Here is a 19,651-nt window from a genome sequence, read left to right on the forward strand (position 1 = left end):
AGTGAGCTCATAGATGTTTGGTTATGAGTGAGTGAGAACATCACAGTGGGGGACATCAGAAATGTCAGAAAGACTTCACACATTGTACCCATGTGTGGAATTGAACCCAGGTGTTTGTTGTGACGAGGTAACACTTTAACCGCTAGGCTACCTCGTCACCCCATGGATTGTGAAATTGTGTAACTTACACGATTTGAGTTGACCTGTTGCTGCTGATGATCTAGAGACCCGTTTGTACACTGTTCCAGCCATGCCATGTTGTGTACACTGACTACCGTCCCATCCCACTCCAGCACTACATCTTCCCTGCAGGCGGGGATGGACTACATCTGGTTGTGGATGAAAATGTGAGTAACTCCCTTAGACCTTTCAAACTGATATACCGTTTTTTGATGCCTGTGTTGTTTGTGTTCTGAACATGTTTTTTTATGAATGTAATAGAATAGATGAATTTGATCGAGACTGGCCGTATTGAATGGTGCATGTGTTGTAGACGACCTGCTTCATATTCAGTTATTTGCCCTGATGGACTGGAAGCTGTCCCTTTCAAGTTCATGGAGACAAGTAGTTTGTATCTGTGTTCCATCAATCAGTATGATACTGAATGAAATGTTGCAGGGAGATTTTCGAGAGGAGAACTTCAACACTGCCATGGGTGTATTGAAAGATGCAGGAGATGCTGCCAAGGGAGATCAGCGGGGGCGTAAAGGTGGCTCTAAGAGTAAGTAAAGAACAGAGTTATCTCCCAATGACATAGACAATGACTGAGATTTTAACAACAAGAATACAAGCTCAATTTTTAACTTACCTTACCATAGGTCTTATGCATATTACCTCAAGCTTCGCTAGAAGAGATCAGACAGTCGTTGATTCGCCATTCCCTAGATGGCTACCTCATGTAATCTACGAATGTAGTCACGGAAGTGATGTGATCTCCCCACTCGCGCAAGCGCGAACAATCCAAAAATCACTTTTACTTCTAGCGTTCGTCTGTTCGGACGTTTTTGGTTCGCTTAGTTTACCTACTTTGTGGTTCAATAAAGTTGTTTCCTCACGGGTAGGTATGGTTTGTATCCCTTAGGTGTGCGTGTTAAGGTAAGTAATCTTTTAACTGCACTTACTTTGCTACCTCGTGTTGTTTTTTTCTCTCACTTCAGGGTGGGTTCGCCCGCGTCGTGTGTGAGTGCGGCATGGCGTCCGTGGGGGTATTATATCTTGCTGGTTTTCTCCCTCCATGTGGTTTTCCATGTCAATTAGTATTTTTGCCAGGTTTCTCTGCATTTATATGTTTTTTCGTGCCACGTTGCGATGTACGCAGGCAACCTTTTTGGTTGATTGCCCTTCGCTGTCACGAGCTTACGGGCGTGCCTACTTTATAGTGGGGGTGCGTTGGTGCTGCATTTCTGGTATAGGGGTGGTTTTTCTACCGCCTAGTGTTGGTTTCAACGCATTGTTATGTTTTGTATGTTGCACTTAACTGTGTATGTCTCGCCAGTTTAGCACTGTCTGCTAGGGACAGGAATCGGCGAATATCCCCACCCTTGGTGCCCGGATTGTGCGTCTCTGGCCTGCTCTTTTGACGGACGCTGCCAATACTGCGAGGCGTTGTTGGTTGCTGGTTTCAAGGCTTCTTTTGCGGCTAAGAGGAAGCATTTTTCACAGCGGAAGAGAAGGTTGTCGTCTCCAGCGTCGTCGTTGGGATCTCTGGCGGACGACCCTGACTTACAACCGCCTTCAGCACCTGTGCCGACGCCTGGGATGGGGCGTTCGTCCATGACGCCTGTGCGTTTGTCCCCGGAACCACCTCGCTCGGATTCCATCGTGGATCTGTTTTCGTCCGGAGGCTTGTCTCATCCGGAGGTCCAGAGGTTCCTGCGCTCCCTCCTCACGCCCGGTGCTGTTGCGATGCCAGCGTCTGTCTCGACACCAGCGCCTATGCCGACACCAGCGCCTGTGCTTACGCCAGCACCTATGTCTGCGCCAGCGCCTATGCCTACGCCAGCGCCTAAGCCTACGCCGTCGCTTACGCCAGCGCCTAAGCCTACGCCGTCGCTTACGCCAGCGCCTGTGCCTGCGCCAGTATCTATGCCTACGCCAGCGCCTATGTCTACGTCAGCGCCTGTCCCGACACCAGCGCCGACGCCGGACCCTGTGCCAGCACCAGCATCTGCGTCTTACCGTATACCCAGGGTGTTGCATACGTTGTCCAGGGAAGAGGTTTTGCAACGACAGTTGGATGAAGGGCGCGCTCGGCGCTTGGAGGCAGAGAGCTCTCGGCGCAGATCGCGCTCCAGGTTCCCTGGGAGTCGGCGATCCTGTACCCTCCACAGTAGTCTTTGTCGGAGTTCTCGGTCCCCGCGACGCCCTTTGAATGTGGACTGTCGCTTTACTACCAGGTGAAGATGTTACTTGCTCTCCCAGTCCATATCACCTCGACGTTCCTCTAGAACTCGGCGTTTGCGGTCACCGGAACCACCTTGGATCCCGTCCAAGGAATTTGCTGCTCATGCATCGACTCCGTCTCTTACACTGCGGCGTGATTCGAATTCCATGTCCTGGGAGGACCTGGAGGTACAAGGTTTTTGCCCGGACTTCGACGAGGAAGTAGGAGGCGACGGCGATGGTGATGGCACTTGACTACCCTTATCAGTCGTCTTCGAGTGGATTGCTGACAGGTTACTGGACTGCCCTGCAGCAATTCATTTATCGCCGGAGCTACTCATCCCGCCTCATCCTATGGTGGCGGACGCCATGGTTGTATTACATGCGGTCTATGCGAAATTGTCAACTAATCCGAATTTCTAAGCGTGTAAGCCGAGGAAGTCAGATTACAAGATAGACAGCCTGGTTTTCGCGGACAGCGTGGCTGTCTTGGTTGTATCTCTGTAGCGGTTATTGGGCTGCTCGCGGTTCTCTCATAGAGTGCAGGATTCTAAGCAGGTGGCCATTGAGACTGAACTCAAGCGGATGCTTAAGCCGTTGTCTGCGCTGGCGTCAGCTACCTCGGCGGCGGCGATGGACTTGTCTGAAGACAACGCCTCGAGGATCGATCACCGTACCAGATATTCCTACGCCGGTAGGTGGGAGGGACTGGTCGCATCCCCGTAGATCCTTACGTTACAATTTGTCTACATATACTTCAAGCGGAGAAAGTTTTCTTTCATGTGCTTTACTCATTTCGTCACGAAGATTTTTCGAGACAACAACAAAGTGACACGCCTAACTACACCTCTTATTACAAGAGAGGATGGCATTTATCTTCGGGGAAAATTCCAACACATCTATCTGAAAAACAATTTGTCTACGTCAGTTTCAAGCGGCGGAAGGGTTTTCGCGCGCTTTACTCATTTGGACACGTGCTCGCAAACAGCATGGTTACGGTCAAGCCTATAGGCTAGCAGGGTATCACCGTTTACAAGATTTCATGATGATCAGTTACCTGCTACACCGGTGACGTCACGTCTACATTTTGATTGGTGCCCGAGAGACAACGCCCTGCAAAGGATCTTAGGGTCATTACATCTACAATTTGATTGGTCATCGAGGGACAACGCCCTGCGCAGAATGTGTTGTTATGATTCTAGTGTAAGGAAGTTGTCTGCAGTGACTTACAGTCATTTTACAATGGAAAGATGTCGTTTACACTGTAGACTAGCAGTCTACAGCGGCATTGGATTTCTCTAGTCGGCATAGAAATCCTCTAACAGTAGTCTCAACGCTGCTTATCAGGAGGCGTGCAGCGGTGTATGGCAGTTTCTGATCGGACAGACGGCCAGTTATAAGTAGACTTCTTGAAATGTCAACACATTCATAATGTACAGCGTGGTTGTTCTGAAGTCGAAGAATGACGCATTTTTATGACATACAAGCTTATCTTGAGAGAGTTGTACTTCATTATCAGGCTGTTAAGTCAGCTTCAACTAACTCCGCGGGATTTGATTCATCACATCGCTGTCCCAGGTTCGGGGGTCGAAGTTCAAGGCGATGTTAAAAGCAAGCTGTACTCTGTCCGTTATCACTATGTCAGTGATAATGTCTACTCGATTTGCTCACGTCACCTTAGGATATGATCAGACGTAGACGTCTACTATTACGTCTATGACAGTGTTTTCTTGATCATGATTTCAAGACAGGTTTACGACATTGGACATCTTGACTCCACACCAATGGTAGACTCGCTGGTCAATGTTTGGAACTTGCATATTAGAGCCGTCATTCAACAGCCATCTTTAGGTTGACACGTCTCTACCAGGATTGAGTGCCTATCTAGTCAAGGAGGTTGCAGCAGGATTCTGGGGGAGTGGAGCTCTATCTCTTCACATCACCCAGTTGAAGATAAAAGCGGTGATGCATGTCTATTATTGGTTGACAGCACCGAGAGACAAGCTACTGATGATCCATACGGTCAACTCAATAGTAGCCCTCTAGGTAAACAAGGGTCAAGGAGGCCTCGACCTCTACTACACTTGTCGTTTCTACCCTTCGACGTGGTCGAGTCTGATCCTCCAAATAAAAGTATCTCACATACCAGGAGCCTGCATCTTCATGGCAGACGCCTTATCTCGCCCCCTACGTCTATCTCCAACAGAGAATATGTTGTGTCGAGAGACGTTTCAAATAATCGGCTTCCAGAGTGGGACCAATTGTTGTACCATCCTCACAACTGGACACTGCACCTGGATCCGTCACGGTTTCATCTTTGCGCCTGGACCATCTGTGATAGTCTTGAGGGCCAAGGGGTACTCATCTCAAGTGGCGAAGTTAATCGCCCTGGAGCACAGGGTTTCCACTCAGTCACTTTATGGACCTGCAGGCGTGGGCGATCGACACGATCCTGCGACTGCTTTTGGTCGCACCTTGGTGGCCAGCCAGGCCATGGTTCCCCGACCTGCGTCATCTCGCCAGCGGAGAGTCGTACCAGCTCCCAGATTAGTTACGTCTGCTTCGACATCCGCACAGTCGGCAGCTGCATCCGGACCCACTGAGATTTCATCTTCACAGTTGGGTCATCTGCAGAAGGCAATAAGAGTTAAGGGCTACTCCTCGTGCGCGGCAAGCGTCCTAGCTTGTGCGCATCGAATGTCCACTAGGTCCTTATATGACGACAAGTGGCGCTCATTTGAGAGTTTTTGCGCTCAAAGATCGCAAGACCCTATGACAGCTTCTCCACAGTATTTAGCGAACTTCCTCCTGTTCCTGCATAACTGCAAGCATCTTAGAGGCAGTACCTTGGGGACTTATCTGTCGGCTTTGAACTCTATTCGATTAAAGCAGATAAACAGATTTCCAAGGTACCAGATCTTATTGCGCTACTCAAGGCCTGTAAATTGGAGGACCGGAAAGTTAAGCTTCGTCCTCCAGTTTGGGACCTCAACATCGTCCTACAACATCTTAGAGGACCTCTGTATAAGCCTTTAGAGGAAGCCTCCTTCGTGTATTTGTCTCAAAAAAAAAAGGATGGTCTTCATTCTAGCGTTAGCTACCACAGATAGAGCTAGTGAAATTCATGCCCTGGACGTCACGCAGGTTCGCTTGGATCAGTCGAGGCATGGGCCAGCCCACTTGGGTCTCCTGTGAGATTTTGTGGCCAAGAATCAGCTCCCTGGACAGCCAGACAGGCTGTTCTCCATTCCTCTGTCATCTGCAGTCTTGGGACAACATGACTTGGAGGAGGAGCTGCTGTGTCTCGTTAGAGCCCTCAGATGTTACATCCGGAAGTTGGCTTCTAAGAGACGTTCCCCTAAAAGACTGTTCATCCCGCTTTCGACTACCTGCAAGGGGAGGTGAACAGGAACACAGTCGCCTTATGGCTTCGATCTACGATCCTGGCGGCTTTTGATGCCAAGCGTCTACCTCATCCGGTGGCGGACAACCCACACGAGATCAGAGCGTTGGCATCTACCATGGCCCTCCATAGAATTTGCACAGTGCCACAAACTATGGAAGGCTGCTTTTGGAAGTCGTCGTCTACTGCCTTCGCTTCCCACTACCTGAGGGACTTGGCAGTTGAGGACATGGAGGGACTACAGTCTTTCAGTCCGTTGGTGGTTGCCCAGCAACTTACCCGGACGTCCGCCCATTAGGTAATAACACTGTTACTTACCGTTGGTCTTAAGATTAACCTCACCCTCAGGGTGCGTCGGTTTTTCTTTGGAGTTCCCTTGGGTTACTCTTTGTCCTGCTTCCAGGTTTGTCCTGTGACTGTTGGCATTGGTCTCCCAGGTTCTCCTAATGCATGTGCACTGGTTGCTGAAGGATGGTCCTCCGGAGTCCACACCACCATCCATCTGTCGAAGCCATATGCATAAGACCTATGGTAAGGTAAGTTAAAAATTTATTAAAATCTAAATATTTTAGATATTTAAATACTTACCTTACCATAGGGTGGTGACTCCCTCCCAACGCTGGATGCTCCTCCCCACTCTGGACTCTTCGGACCTTCCTGTTGCCAGTAAAAGTGATTTTTGGATTGTTCGCGCTTGCGCGAGTGGGGAGATCACGTCACTTCCGTGACTACATTCGTAGATTACATGAGGTAGCCATCTAGGGAATGGTGAATCAACGACTGTCTGATCTCTTCTAGCGAAGCTTGAGGTAATATGCATAAGACCTATGGTAAGGTAAGTATTTAAATATCTAAAATATTTAGATTTTAATAAGTTTAGAAACTTATAAATCTACATGCTCAAAAATGAGATTTCCACAATTTTACCCCAGAGTTTACCCCTACATAACAGAACTGTTAGGTGCACTGTATGATATGTGTCAGGATAAGTGTAAAGTAATTTTCTCTAATGATAGTTTGTGTATAATAGACAGTTGATTGTGATAAACTAATCACTGTCTGCCTGACTAGTTCAATTCGTCATGTTACATGTGTTCTCTCTCTCCCATGATATAATTCTTTTTTTGAGAGATCCCCCTTGGGGTACTTATGTCACCTATGAGCATTTTTATGTCCATTTATGTAACCTGCGACAGTTGTAACTATACCTTGAATAGAAATATTACAAGACAAAAACTACATATGTCATCTTGACATAAATATGTCATTCATGAAACCTGACATGAAACTGTTGCAGGTCACGAGTCGAACTGCTTCAAGATCGTCAAGATGATCATGGAGAGAAGCTTTGCTCCAGTCATTGTGTTCAGTTTCAGCCGTAAGGACTGTGAAGCATACGCAATGCAAATGGCCAAACTAGACTTCAACACAGGTTAGGACACAAGATGTGATTGCTCCAACAGTTGACGATTACTTTATACTTTAACCTGAGAAAGCTGATGAAATATACACAGACATCGGTATACTAATGGCTTTTGCCTTTAGTGTTGGGACAACATCAGCAGATTCAGGTCTTAATTTTTAGATTTTAGATGCAAAACAAAGGACTGAAAGCATCCTATTTCAGGTCATGTCAACAACCTTTCATCAAGGAAAGTGACAGAATGTGTCCTGTAAGCATACAACTTTGACACAAAATTCCAAATGTTAGTTATCCTTCATGTTGCTAATTCCATCTGTCTCTCACTTTCATGTAGTAAACAGGTGAGTCAGTCTGTGGGTCCTGGGAAGTAGGGCCATACAATCTAAGCCTCTAGTAGACATTCAAGTATGTCTGTTTGTTCAGTTTTCAAATTTTAAAGTGGTATTTTCTCAACGTTTGTTCTGGGATGGAATTTGGCAATGTGAGGCAAGTGCTGTAGAGATTTAGGAAAGTTAGTTTCTGATTGACTAATGTCCTCAGATGTTTTTCAGAGGTATGATGAACTAAAGTCTTATGTTCTTAAGAATGTGTGTTTTTCATGCATTGTATTACAGAAGAGGAGAAGGGTTTGGTGGAGGAAGTGTTTAACAATGCTATAGATTCGCTGTCTGATGAAGACAAGAAACTGCCACAGGTACGAATTGAACAGTTTTACCTATATGTGGGAACTGTTGTTTGTGTCTGAATCACCATTATTTCATCACATTGTAACTCCTCTTAACATATCAAATGTGTGCCCTATTGCATCCATTATAATCGTTTATGTAGATATCAGCTGAGTGGAATGCTGGTTACATCTGATGAAAATGTAATTCCAGTTGTGACTTTCATGTGTGGTTGTAAAGAAGAAAGAGTTCCTGTTCGTCTTGGTCTGTGTGATAGTTTATTGAGACAAATGGAGTGTCAAAGTTTGATTACCAGTAGTTGATTTTGTGTAATGTATACCAGTATATGTATAATGTGGACATACTTCTTGCCAAGGTGGAGAATGTGCTGCCCCTTCTGAAGAAAGGTGTTGGGATCCATCACTCAGGGTTACTTCCCCTGCTGAAAGAAACCATTGAAATTCTCTTCTCAGAAGGTCTCATCAAGGTAAGATACTCTACAGTGGCATTACTTGGGCAGACATCTTGGTACAATCCAGTAAATATGCAGATGAGGAAGTAATAAGCTTTTACAGCTTTTTAGCTGTGTACATGCATGAAATGTGAGATCAGTCATATCCTATTGACAGACAGGCCTCACCATCCCAAACTACCCAAATGTCAGTGTAACAATTGTATTACCCTATAAATATTTTAGGTTAGTAGTATAGGGAATAGTGATTCTAAAACACTTTCAAGAAATGTCTCTACAAAGCCTTATTTATTAAATAAGGCTTTGGTTGGGCCCTTAGCTCTTGCTACTATTACCCCTACTACAAAAAAGTTGGCGGTAATTACTGTGCCTTGGTAGGAGGTAACACTGTGCCGTACGGTACGATCAATAATTCTTCTCTTACAAATCCCCTACCCGGCCCATCCCTCAAGTAGTACAAGTTAGGTTCGTCGGCTTTCATATCCACTTTATCTATGTTGTAAGTTTTGACGGACCATATAGGATCGGTGGCTCGCTTACGGCTATCGCCCTCGTGTTCCCCCGGCTGGTATAGATACCTCACTAGGGCCCTATCTGGTATCTGTTTCTCCTTCCCACGCAATGGAGCGGCCGACTCTGCAACTATTGATTTTAGTTTGATAGCGTCTGCCGGTTTCTTACCGGTGAGACGGGTGACTTCATGGTTGATTGCCGACACCACCTTGGGTAACCTCGTGACCCATTCAGTCGATCGTTTTCCAGGGGTGGCCATCTCCCTAGCATACTGATAGCCGAACAAGCGCTCAGCCAAAGTCCTATTAAATCTCTCAACTATGGCTTGACTGCGATGGGCTCCGGCCGTGCCACGCCTGACCTTTGTATCGTGTTTGGCTAGCAGTTGTGACACGGCACCCATGAACTCCCGTCCGGGGTCAACTTGCAGCTCTGTTGGCCACGTCAGCGGGCTGCGTTTGTATATGCGTTCGAATCCTCTGGCTACCTGGGCCGAATCTTTCGTGGTCAAGGGTTCGGCTTCCTTGTAACGACTGGCTATATCAACTACGGTTAAGGCATACTTGTACCTCTTGTCGTGGGGTAGGAACAGTAGGTCTGCCTGGTGAACGCTATTAGGTATGTTAATACCGAACCTCCTTCTAGGCACGTAGCGTGGTGCCGGCAAATAGATCTGCCACAGGGCTTGTTTTTCAAGCCACGCTTTGGCTTCCTCCGGGGGTACTCGCGCTATTTTAGCTAGCTTATCTACTGCGCTAGCTCCTTTCCAGTACCCACGCGGGCTGTAGTAAATAGCCTCAAATTTTTTCATGTCCATACACGTATGTGTTTATACCATCAATAGCTATCCAACGTTTCGTGTCCATAGGCGACAGGGACGTCTTGTTTATAGTCAGTCCGTATATCTTATGTCCATCACTTCTAAGTGTGTTCATTTTATGCCTAAAGGTACGGGTCTTGAACAGGGCTTCCTTGAATCTGGCGTGTTTGATGTGTTGTTTCACCACATACTTCTTAACCCCCTTAGCCTTCCGGATCTCACTATTGTCGGCTTTCAGTATGGAGTACATCTTAGGTCTCAAACCTATGTACTCGGCTATGGGCGTGCCAGCACACTCGTCCTTCATCTTACCTAGGACCTTTTTATTTACAGTACTGTGTATGGCATGGGTCTTAGGGTAGTCGCTGGTGTCGTATAAATCGAGGTGTTTTTTCATGTCCTCGTACACGTCCTCGGTTCGAATCTCCATCAGCAGGGAATCCGTGTCAGTGTACAGTACTTCACACCTGTCGCCGTACTGTTTCTTGAGCTCGTTGTAGTAAAAGTCGTACATCAGGTGTTTGGATAAATCGAGGATGCTCATCCCCACGTAAACAGGCCGGTTGAATTTTATGTGACTTTTCTTCATGTGTAGGGCAACCAGGTTGTCTGTGAATATCTTACTACGGTTGAATGCCGGACTGGCTATCAATCTCCTGAGCTTGTCTTCCTCACTCGACCGAACCAGCTTCACGGTCACGCGTTTCCTCAGGTTCTCCATAGTCTTACCAAACACCGAGTTGTTCATGAGCTTGTAGAGATTTTTCTCAAAATCACTGGTGGCTTTTTTTCGTAGGTCTGTGTTCATTCTGATGTAGGGCTCCATCCATGGACTCTGGTCGAACATGAGCACCCTGTGTATTTTGGTCAGCCTCATACCCAACGACAGGTACAGCTGTAGGTTGCGATAGTGAACGATGTACTTGGTCTTATTCATTAAGTTAGGCACGAGTTTTTCAACGTCTGTCACACGCCCACCTGACAAGTTATGTTGGTACTCAGACATCCAGTCTGGGTTAACCCTCATACGTTCGGGGGCCAGGGGGTAGCTGTTGTGCGATGTGTGTAATTCCTTGGGATACTCTAGGTCAACCTCGAGGATATAACCTTTGTTCGAATCTGGTGCAACCCCCATAACATCAACGTGGGGTACCCATTCGAATCCCCCTGTAGGTAGATACTGACTCATGGCCCAGCCGTACAGGTTGTTTGCGTCGAGGTAGAGAATGTGATTGGTTGGTTTGTTAGGATCGTAACCTTTCACGTATTGATTATTTGCTTTCGCGTATCGTTTGGATGCCATGGAAATCCCACCTCGCAAGCCTTTCTCAATGAATAGGTGCATGTCGTAATCTGCGAGCAATTCCAAATTAACTCCGGTCTTTTTAAGCAAGGCGTCCCACGACAGACCTGGGCTGGTGTAATACCATGCGGGGTCGAGTTTATACTGCTTGAAACAGGTCCGCCTGAACCTCTCAAACACGTCGGCTAACAGCAGTACATCTGTCCTCAAGTACAAGTCGTGATAATCGCCCAGGTTCTTACAACCCAGTTTATTCCATACGTTAATCGCGTGCGAGTAATTGTCTCGTGAGACGGACGCCTCATTCAGATTACTATAAAAACAGTCAATAGGAGGTAGTCTGGTCTCGGTGAACTTAGCCCAACTATCCATGTACTCATAGGGGTACACACCCTTCCTCATAAGCAGGGGTCTAGTCTCGGCGTCTGTGTATCGATCGGTGATAGGGAAGGTATTGTTGGCCTTGACCAGACTGTCGAGTGACGACAGGAGGAACTGAAACGAGTCAATGAACCTAAGTCCGTTTAAGCTGAAGGAGATGTATCTCTCCATGTTGTTGGGGATGCACGTTATATTACCATCGATTTTCGCGATGGCCTGCATGATCAAGTGTGAGTCGTACCCTCTCAAGTTGTGAAAGACAACGGGGATGTTTATTGTCTTAGGGTTGATTTTAAGCTTGAGGTTGCACGCGTTGTGAGCGGCGCCTCTATACTTACCAGTTATGTGACAGTGATCTCTCACCGAATCACCGTTAAGTGGTGAGTCGCACACGTGACAGTTAGTGCTACTAGCGTGAGCTAGCCTGTCGGCTCGGGTCATACGCATGGGAGCGATTTTATACAATGTATTCCTAATAATTTTTTCTTCCTCCTGCAAACACTTTAGAAACCTTTCAGCCGCGTCAGGGCCTCTATACACTACCGGAGCTTTAGTTTCCCCGTCACAACGGACGACAATGTATCCAAAACCGCAGGCCTTATGTTCCTGGGTTTTGTGGGTGAAGCTACCCCCACTAGGGGGTGTGGGGGATTCCCCAACCACTAAGGCTTCGAAGTCGGCGTATATAATATAAGGCACAGACATTTGGTTCTTGTGGTTATTGAATTTTAGGATATTGTCACCTTCCTTAGGCATGTCGACTCGTATAGCCGTCTGCCCCACACCTTGGCAATCCTCCCGGTGGGATTCTAATAAATCAGCTCGTGTGAAGCCGTGTAGGCATCGCTCACAGAAGTGTTTTTTCCCTCTGTATGCCGATTGGTCACACAACAGCCTGCTAAAGTGTTTTATCCATGTGTAGTGATACTTGTCACCTTTCTGGATCATGAATATATTGATAACTTGGCGATCCTTCACCGGGCTGACCCTGTGTACTATTGTTGTGTTACCTTCGTGCCCAAAGACATTTATAGCCAGATTATTCTGTTTTTCTACTTTAGTGATCTGAGATATGGGGGTGGGTTCATCTATACCATCCCAGTTGAGCCCAACTTTTGGTCCGCCGTGGCTATGACTATTTTGTTGTTATAACCCACCACTTTTTTTATTCTCAGTTGCATATCACTCGGGGCCATGTATAACCCCACGCCGAACACGTAATTGACTTTCGATCTGGCGTATTCTAACACGTTTTGGTAACGGTCGATGGCCCTCGGGAGATCAACTGGAGAATTGATAGCATCCTCAACGTTGGAAACGAATTGTGTCTGAGCGTCGTAAGCAGTTCCCTTACCGAGGATGTTGGAACGCGTCATCGACTGCGCACCCAACAGCGCCCACACGTACGTTCGAATCGAGTCGTTCAAGCGTATTGTACCAGCACGAGTGAATTCTTTCGATGTTTTTGAGATCATTTTAGTCCAGGCTGTGGCTGCATCAGGATTGGTTTGCTTTATACAGCTGACATGGATCTTTTCATTCGTTGTGGGGCCTGTAAATGTATGACGGTTTGGGTTGTATGAACCATCTTTAGAACCGGCCTGATATGTTCCGGACCTGTAGAAGTACACGAGAACTATACCGAGACCATGGTTCACACCAGGAAGGCGAAAGTCTTTATTCGTTGGAATCTCAAACTCCCCACAAATACGTTCATAAGCGCGTCTATCATAGGGGTTATTCGTCATACTCCACGCTTTATCTTGGGGGAGAGGAGCACTTATTTCCTTCAATATTCGTCTCGTTTGATAATAAATATGAAACAAAATAACCGCCTTACTCAGTTCGTCTATACCGTAGTCTGGTGTCACACCCGACCCTGTCGTCGCACACCACACAGCAAAGTTTAGTTGGTTCTGCCAAAACTGCATTGGGTTTTGATTCCAGTTTACCACCGCCTGCGCGTTATTAACGGACACGACATACTTTTCAAAGATATCAATAAAGGTTGTTTTAAACCCCGTACCATCTGCATTCACCACGATTTTCAAGTGTGCTAAATCCATATTATAATATATAAATTATATATTATAATATGTACATAACACTTCCAGGAATAACGAGCGGTGAGGCCGTTCAGCTGACGCACGCGATCGATAACACGTCAGGTCAACTCGAAGTCGCACTCTGCGATATCACCTACCTACCGCAATGGACTAACATTAATATCAGCAACAATAAGCTGTTCGTTAGTGGAACTCGCAGCCAGATAACTGACGGCTACTACAGCGTGTGCTCTCTAAACGATGAGGTCTTCAAACCCCTGGGAGCCGAACTCAAGATGAACGACTCAAACGGTACAGTGGTGTTAATCAACAACGGAAGAACCTCATTGAGGCTAGGCCGACCATTAGCGAGGATACTCGGTATGTCTCCTGACGAGATAAAACCAACAACAACCGTCACAGGCACTAAGTTACCCGACCTAGTACCGTACCGAGAGCTATACATTCATCTCGGTCAGGTGAGCACAACGTATAACATTCAAGGAGGTCACCCTTCCACTATATTGAGAGCAGTGCCGGTGAAAACTGAGAAATTCAACGACGGTAGAACCGAGTCATTTTCACCACGGCAGTATAAGAGATTAACCCAGGGCAACATACCTGAGCTGACAATATCGGTGTTAGATATAAATCATAATCCTGTAAATATAGGATACCTCAGCTTAACGCTTCACGTAACATGACCAGCGCACAAGGGCCCGGAGTGAAAAAATGCGTCAATATCGGGATCTCCGACCTCGGAGACACACGCGGTTTCGACGCTCCCGGAGTAGATGGTAAATCGTATGCCTTGCAACTGAAAAACAACATTTACAAACGCGTTGAAATCCCCTCCGGTGGAACCCTAAGTGATATGATAGATACCACAAGAGCAACAGTCAACACTAAGTACACCCTTGTCAACACCGGTGATGACAACTGGGTAATATACCCATCGTTCGGAGGTAAACTGTTCGACTTAGACGATGTTGAGAGCACTACCGTCGTCAAAAACAAACCATATATGCTCGTCTTCACCGAAGATGACAAGTGGGTGTTGTTACCCGATAACAAATGGTTTCTCAATATTAAACTCGTCTCCCCTTACGTGTTCACTGATAACAAAGACAACCACCTAAACAAAGTCGTGAACAATGGAACCCTGCTCGTGGCTTACGTCCCAACTCAGAGACGTAGTATAGTCGTCAGCCCAGTCAACACTATAGCAGCCCACATGCTATCGAGTAAACCGGCCATGCAAAACGTGAAATTGCAGTTGGTGTCTGAATTCGAAGGCGTGGTCAAGATACTAGAGGATCTACCGGCAAACTCAACACTGTTCATCAAAGTCTACCTAGGGGAACCATCGGTGAATGATGTCGAGATCGTGAAGGGGATCAAACTCGGGTGGGTGAAACGACACCAGTTTCAAGTTTGCAACGTTTACGTGCGGGTGGGTGTCGACTCCAAGACCAGTCTGCAGGGGGTCAACGTGATCGTGGAAAACAAGATATCACTAATCAATATCTTCCTGCCTGACAACATACACTTCATGGGTATGAAGTTAACCCCTGAATTATTATCAGAAAACCAGTTGGAAATTATATCATAATAGTATAATAATGACTAGTCATCATCCCAACACTACGCTTAACGACCTGGGAGATACGGAGGGATTCGATCAGCCTGGTGAGGAAGATGAATTATACATCCTGCACTTCAAAGACAACGTGTACAGACTGGTGCCGTTATCAGATTTAAAAGAGCCCAAATGGCTGATCAACTTAACACTCGCCTCACCTTATATCACATTAGACGCAGATACGAGGTATACCACTAAGATTAGGAACAACGGTATCTGGCCCGGGGATTTCATTCCGGAGAGGGGATTACGTATGATAACTATGTGGGACAGGAAAAAAATGGGTTAAATACTAGGTCAAACAATAAATTAACATTTAGTAATCCAAATAAAAGAATATTAATCCCTTTCACACTCATCATAGAAGTCTTCTTTGAGTTAGGCAATGAAAACACCTCAAGAGTACACCAAATTTTACCCGGGGTGTCAATACACTGGTCTAAAGAACACGTAGGTCAATATTGTCGTATTATACAACAACAGACCACCTGGGGTTCTATAAACCGCTTAATAAACCTCAGTGGGGTTTTTATTACAACAGGAGAGTCTATTAGCCTCTCACCTATTATCATTGGTAATAATCTAACCCTTGTAGACTTCAAATACATTGATAGAGTATTAACTGAAACCCAATTAAAATATCTTTCAAAATATATATTATAGGATGGGTCTGTACCCAGTCGTAGAGGAAGTAGCGAAGACGCTGGAAACCGTAGATGGGTTCCGCTTGAGGCAGTTATGTGATGTGAAACGTCAACTAGAACAAGACCGTGACACGCGGAAAGCACTATGTAAAAAATATAATAGAGCTTTCAATATCGTAGACGGGGCTGACACTACCCTTATGGCAACCAGCATGGGACTAGGGGCTGCAGGTGTTGGGTTGTTAACCACCATCGTGGCTGCACCTATAGTGCTAGGTTTTGAAATAACAGCTGGGATAGCGGGGGTGTTAGGGTTGGCGCTTAAGTTGGTATCACGCAGACTGCATCGTAAGGCATTGAAACACGACGAGATCAGGGTTCTGGCCGAAGCAAAGCTGAACACAGTGAGTGAGCGTATTTCCACGGCACTCTCTGATAGTAAGATCTCAGAAGAGGAGTTTCGTTCAATTCTATCTGAACTCAAAAAATATAACGGAATGAAACAAGATATTCGGTCCAAGTCTCGTAAGTCTGCTATCAGCGAGGACGAGAAAAAAAAGTACATAGAACAGGGAATACAAAAAGCCCAGCAAGCCTTTATTATGAACACCAAAGAGATCGTAGGCGGTTCACGTTAAACTGTTTCCTCGATATAAACATAACATAGGGGCGATAGCCGTAAGCGAGCCACCGATCCTATATGGTCAGTCAAAACTTACAACATAGATAAAGTGGATATGAAAGCCGACGAACCTAACTTATACTACTTGAGGGATGGGCCGGGTAGGGGATTTGTAAGAGAAGAATTATTGATCGTACCGTACGGCACAGTGTTACCTCCTACCAAGGCACAGTAATTTTGTAGTAGGGGTAATAGTAGCAAGAGCTAATGGCCCAACCAAAGCCTTATTTATTAAATAAGGCTTTGTAGAGGCATTTCTTGAAAGTGTTTTAGAATCACTATTCCCTATACTACTTAGGTTCTTCCTGCATGTTGTTTTTAACACTTTACATCCATTTCTCTTCTATTTCTGCCATTAGGTCGGTGGGGTAGCCTGGTGGTTAAAGCGTTCACTCGTCACGCCAATGACCCGGGTTCGATTCCCCACATTGGTACAATGTGTTAGGCCCATTTTCTGGTGATATCCCTGGAATATTGCTAAAAGTAGCGTAAAACCAAACTCACTCACTCACTACTTCTGCCATGACTGTTTTTGCAGACAAACGTGGGATTCTCGGTTTTGAACAATGTCAACATCTCATCTTTGAGGAGTTTGGCCAATATACCAAGGCTTGTTCACATAGATTTGTTGATCTTGCTCGTCTCACTGTGGCACTTAAAGGACCTAGTTCCTCAAAAAAAGGGAATTTAGTCCTCCAGTTTTATCTGCTCGGTGGTCTCGGTCACCTTACACCGAATGACGAAGATTTTATGCAAGCATCATCCAATTCCTATCTTTGTGAAGATTTGCAGATTCTTTTTCATGGAGATCCTCCTTGGGGTACTTATAAGCATTTAAATGTTCTTTAAAATCTTGCGACAATTGTAACCATATTTTTGAAATAAAAATATGTACAAAACAAAAAACATCGTTTTTGTCTTTTGAGACCACCCCTACAGGGCCCCTGGCCCTGTGACAGCCAAGAGCAGGTAACTCTGAGACTATGACCTCAAGCCAAACACTTCCTTTTCTGTCACCCTCCTGTGAAGACGTGCTACAGCGCTCTGAGAGATTCTTGCTTTTCTAGAGACAAGACAGGTTCTAAGATGAGCAACAAACTCCCCAGACAAGAAAGTCACGGACTTTTTGTTTTACTCCAACCTGCTTAAGGCAGGGGGGATAGTTGGGCGCAGGATCCTCCTTCCAAGCGTTCACATAAAAAGAAGAGCGCAGCTTCCTCTTCAGAGGGGTCAGTTAAGAAGGCCAAGGTCGCTAGGGACCTTCCCCCTTCTCCTGCTGCTGTATACCCTGCACCACCTCCTGCTCCTCAAACACCACTAATTCCTGTTGAATCTATTAACGCTTTGTTTCAGCAGCAAATGTGTTCGGTCCAGTCTATGATAGATTCAGCGTTGTCGGGCTTCCGTAAGGAGCTCGACGCCCGATCTTTATTGAGCGGACTTGGTGGTTCTTTAGAGGGAGGCTGCGGCCCGGGCTGAAGCTCTTAGAGCGCTCCACCCTCTGGGCAGCCGTCCTGTGCTTCGGGCACTTCCACGAAATTGCCTAGGGCAGTCGGTCCCAGCTTGACCCGCGGGGCAAGTGGGGCAAGGACAGCCGGTGTCAGCGGCTCGACTTCGGTCGTAAGCGCGCCTAGTGCCACAGTGGGCACCTAGTGCCACAGCCTAGCACTGCCCAGCCGCTAGGGGCATTGGCACCCCGTCCTATCCCTGGGCTGTCGAGTAACCCTTCGGTGGGGGGCTTTTCTCAGGCGCCCAGACGACCTAGTTTGGGCTCTGGCAGGGGCGAACCAAGTGTCTCAGCCCTTCTCAGTCTTTCTGTTCCTTCCAGTTCATTTTCGGTAGCGCCCTCTGCGGGTTTGCTTTATGGCGAGAGTTCCCTGTCCGAGGAGCGCGAAGAGATGGATATGGAGGAGGAGGGGATTGGGAAGGAGTGCGAGACTGAGGTCCTGTACTCATTTGGTTCGTCACTGAGGCAGGTTCGGGAAAAGATTGCCGAGGTCCTGCCTCCCATCGCTGGTCAGGGAGATAGTGAATCCTCTCCTATCGGGTACCTGGGCGCGCTTCGATCTCCCGGACATCAGGCGCCGGTATCAGTTGGATGAGGATTCACTGTTTAAACCGCCGGTGGTGGACGAGTGTGTGTATGCCTCGGTTACCCTGGGGGTGGGGGGGCGGGGGGGCGGGGGGGGGCGGGTCCTCCTCCTCTTCCTTGGCTTCGGCCAGGCAGAGCCGGTGGCTACCGCCTTTCTTCACAGCCGCTCCAGCGCTGAGGTCCACTTATCGCTCCTTCGAGGAGTCGTACAGGTGTGCGGCCCAGCAGCTGCAAGTAGTGGTCCACTCTACTTACCTTTCTGCATTGCAGGGGCAGTTGTTGGACCAAGGGAGCACTGTCGACAACTCTCCGTCGGCAGTGTTAGGCCGGCAGTTTACGGACGTGCACTCTCATCTGGCGCGGGATAGCATTAGGTGCTGTGCCAGCCAGATGATGGGGGCCGTCATGGGGTTGCGTAGGCTCTGGCTGTCTGTAGTCAGGTACTCACCCACTACCCAGCAGGCACTTCTGGCACTGCGCTATAGGTTGGGGTCTTCCCTTTTCCCAGAGGCACTGCAGGTGGTGCAGAGGCCACGGAGGCTGTTAGCACCTTCAAGGACTCTAAGCCCTTGTTGGAGCAACCCTCCTCGTCTCGCCAATGGCCTCCCACTCTTGCTTCAGCTTACCCTTCGGCGCCGGCGAAGGAGGGTGCTAAGTGGACTGCTCCACTGCAGCACAAACGAAGTAAGAGGGTGAAAGGCAAAGGCAAAGGTCCTCCGTTGCCGCAGCCGCAGCAACAGCAGCCTTTTCGGGGAAGCTTGCCCCTGCTTCCCGTTAAACGTTTGTCCAGAGCCTTTGGTGTCCCCAGCACAAGCAGGCGGAGAACTGCCGACTGTGGGGGTACATTGCCTTGCGCTAAAAGTCGCTGTAGGCGACAGGCTGTCACTATTCCTCTCGGAATGGCAGGCAGCCACTTCAAATGCCTGGGTCCTGTCCACAGTCAGGGATGGCCATATGCCACAGTGGAAGCGAGACCCTCCACGCTTCTCAGGGATTCGGCACACGCCGGTGCCGTTCTCCCGGGAAAAAGCAGAGGTCCTCCGTGCCGAGGTCCAGTCGTTACTGGACAAGGCAGCCATCGAGATGGATGGAGAGACTGTGGTCAGTGATCTCTTCCGTGGAGACAGGGGATTGGCTCACGTCAATCGATCTCAAGGACGCTTACCTCCATGTCCCAATACACT

At 47.4% G+C, this 19,651-nt stretch overlaps 1 protein-coding gene across 1 annotated transcript in view; it reads left to right on the forward strand.

Annotated features, from left to right (window-relative positions):
- Window positions 1-19,651, forward strand: part of LOC137290401 (exosome RNA helicase MTR4-like) — a 43,534-nt gene that overhangs the window by 6,193 nt on the left and 17,690 nt on the right. The window contains exons 8-12 of the mRNA XM_067821309.1: window positions 249-347; window positions 619-721; window positions 7,083-7,217; window positions 7,823-7,902; window positions 8,250-8,360. Coding sequence (XP_067677410.1) covers window positions 249-347; window positions 619-721; window positions 7,083-7,217; window positions 7,823-7,902; window positions 8,250-8,360 — 528 coding nt within the window. The remainder of the gene's footprint in view (window positions 1-248; window positions 348-618; window positions 722-7,082; window positions 7,218-7,822; window positions 7,903-8,249; window positions 8,361-19,651) is intronic.

This window comes from Haliotis asinina, chromosome 7, assembly GCF_037392515.1.
Source record: "Haliotis asinina isolate JCU_RB_2024 chromosome 7, JCU_Hal_asi_v2, whole genome shotgun sequence".
Lineage (NCBI taxonomy): Eukaryota > Metazoa > Mollusca > Gastropoda > Lepetellida > Haliotidae > Haliotis > Haliotis asinina.